The sequence below is a fragment of the Wyeomyia smithii genome, chromosome 2 (genome assembly GCF_029784165.1).
Source record: "Wyeomyia smithii strain HCP4-BCI-WySm-NY-G18 chromosome 2, ASM2978416v1, whole genome shotgun sequence".
Taxonomy (NCBI): domain Eukaryota; kingdom Metazoa; phylum Arthropoda; class Insecta; order Diptera; family Culicidae; genus Wyeomyia; species Wyeomyia smithii.
The window spans coordinates 215,879,735-215,882,415 of NC_073695.1; the positions used below are offsets into that span (position 1 = coordinate 215,879,735).

A 2,681-nucleotide genomic window follows, 5' to 3' on the forward strand; every position below is an offset into this window, starting at 1 on the left:
CCATAAATTGATAATCGATCAGTGCACCGAAAGCCTACAGGATGTTATCATCCACTGTCTGATTCGCAGAAGTACAACCCACTTTTATTTGCACACCTGTTACGAGTTATCTCAGCGAATCACACCTGGGCGTCGTATAAAGCACTTGATAACGCAAATCTTTCGAAAATCTGCCGTTTAAATTTTATATAAAACAACGACTGCGGTCACGGTTTACATCATCAGTCGCTCGCACGCATCAGTCAGACGACATTTCCGCCAGTGTCTCCTCAGAAGATCGACAAAATGTTCAAGTTTTTCCTGTTGGCCGCCTTGTTACCAGCTGTGATGCTGCAGAATGCCGACAACATTGACTTTTCCACATGGGATACGGTAGCGGTTCGTCCCTGTGCGGGAGTTCGTCCACTTCCCGCTATCGTACGCATCGAAAACTGTCCTGAGATGCCTTGCCGCATGGTCCGGGGATCCAATGTGAACATGGCTATGGATTTCACTGCCCGTAAGTACAAAATTTATTCGGAGTGAAGCTGTAATTAATTATTTTGAAACAGTCCAAGATGCTTCCGTCCTCCGTACGGAAGCGATGGCCACCGCCCTGGGAATTACTGGTCCTTACGAGCTGCCAGCGGCTATATCTGCCGCCTGCAATTGGCTCGTACAGGCACGTTGTCCACTGTCGGCCGGTGAAGATATTACCTATCATCTGAGCATGCCGATTACGGCCATCTATCCTCTGGTGAGCGTAACGATCGAAATTGATCTGGTTGATGAAACTACCCAATCTCAGGGATGCTTCGTCATTGATACCGTAGTGGTAGCTAGCTAAAGTTGAAGTTAGCTGGTGAGTGCTGACCGATGGAACAAATGTGTATTTATTTATTTCTTTGGTGAATATCAAAAAGTCGAAAAAGTTTTCTAGAAGACTTATTTTCGATTGCAGTGATTTTGCAAAATAAAACTAAGACATCTGATTTCTAATTTTGAAGCTTTCAATCAAGAGTCAAATAGTGAAGTCCCAAACATTTTCTCATTATCGAATGTGGCTTTCATCAGTTCGTGCGAAAGATTGTCGTTTGAGGGGGTTTTACGGTAATGGATATTCGATAAGGTTATACAAACCATATTGTTACCATATCTACTGATTAGTGAATTTAGATAATGAATTTCATAATTTCAGTGCCTAAAAATAAAGTAAAACACGACTCTCAGGAAAATACCAATTTATGATCGTCAGCGTTGGGAAAGGTAAACGACGCACATGGACTTAAGGTATATGAATGTTACGCATAACGAACCTGAGGTATACTGTAACAAATGCATTGAAAACGCAAGACCAAGAGAGCAAGGATTCGTGGTACCTTAAAGCAGCCAACGTTTTTGCTATTCTACTAGCAGCCAACCCACCGTCAAAAATGGCGGCCTCGTGTAGACAAATCTCGCGTAATTTTTCAAAGCGACCTATCTAACATTGAGAGACTCTCTTTGTTTACTTTCTCTTTGATCAATAATTATGTTATTTTTTCCATATTTCATAACACTCAATGCATAGTAAGCAAGACAGTATTACTATCTCTCGATTAAGGAGAAGAAAGCTTAGAAAATATATATAATGACGACGTAATTAACGAAACAAAGTGAGAGAGGAGAGAATCTGTCATTTTTACTTAGTTCCCTTTGAAAAATTACGCGAGAAATGGTTATTCTACTGATTTGAATATTGCAGATGTATTACACTGAACTGAAATTAACTGACTGATTAACTGACTGAAAATGCTGCAGCTGTATTGAAAATGAAAATTTTTATGTCATGACTACCAAATCACTAACAAAACAATAGAACCAAAAACATAATGTCTTATTTGTCAAACATGTAGGTGTAGTTTCAGTTATTGATATATATCATGCAAAATGTACCATATGCATATGGCAAAGAATTCATATGCTGCTAGCAAGGATGTAAATGTGCAAGCCGATAGCTCATTTGATAAGCACATTTTTAAACAATTTTGTGTGACGAACTTGAAGTCCTCAAGTAGTCCTACAACTTTGTCGTGGAGAGTATTTCTTGTGCTCAAACCTGGAGCCGTGAGGGCAGGTATGAAAAAATTTTCGCGATAGCTATCGCGATCTTAATAATCATCGCAATAATTTACTAGAATGCCCTTTCACAGCTCCGGTGTTTGAGCACGAGCAATACTCTCTTCGACAAAGTTTAGGACTATTTGAGGACTTCAAGTTCGTCATACGAAGTTCAAAAACGTGCTTATCAAATGACCCACCGGCTTGCGAAAAACATGAACGCGAGTGATAATTTTCATCCTTGGCTGCCAGAAAGATAGGAAAAGATGTGTCTAGCTAGACAAGAACGATTTTGTACACCAGGCAAAAAATGTTATGCTAGCTACAATAGCTAATTTAAAATATTCAACTGAATTTACATGGACATCAATTTTATGCAAGAGGATTCTTGCCATTTTAATGATTCAGCGATGCAAAAATTATTTCACTATTATATTTTTAGTTCAAAACATTTCAACGTTTGATATAAAACTTGTGACTGCGTGTGAATCTTTATATTCATTTCATTTATTTGTAATTGGGAAATTGTTGTCATTGTTTCCATTCGGCATATTTAGCCTCACAACCATTCGGTCACGTATCCATCCTTTATTTCCCAAACA

At 38.9% G+C, this 2,681-nt stretch overlaps 1 protein-coding gene across 1 annotated transcript; it reads left to right on the forward strand.

The window, feature by feature from the left end:
• The first annotated feature begins 216 nt into the window (after positions 1–216).
• On the forward strand, positions 217–978 carry LOC129724264 (NPC intracellular cholesterol transporter 2-like). Its single transcript, XM_055678992.1, has 2 exons — positions 217–499; positions 552–978. Exons 1-2 carry the CDS (start codon positions 286–288, stop codon positions 824–826), a joined length of 489 nt encoding a protein of 162 aa, XP_055534967.1. The 5' UTR covers positions 217–285; the 3' UTR covers positions 827–978.
• Positions 979–2,681: the final 1,703 nt, after the last annotated feature.

What these genes read in the sequence shown, in the direction of transcription:
- LOC129724264 (XM_055678992.1), top strand. Translation starts at nt 286, where the DNA reads ATGTTCAAGTTTTTCCTGTTGGCCGCCTTGTTACCAGCTGTGATGCTG. An exon ending in GGCTATGGATTTCACTGCCC is followed by an intron (nt 500 to 551) that starts GTAAGTACAAAA and finishes ATTTTGAAACAG; the next exon opens with TCCAAGATGCTTCCGTCCTC.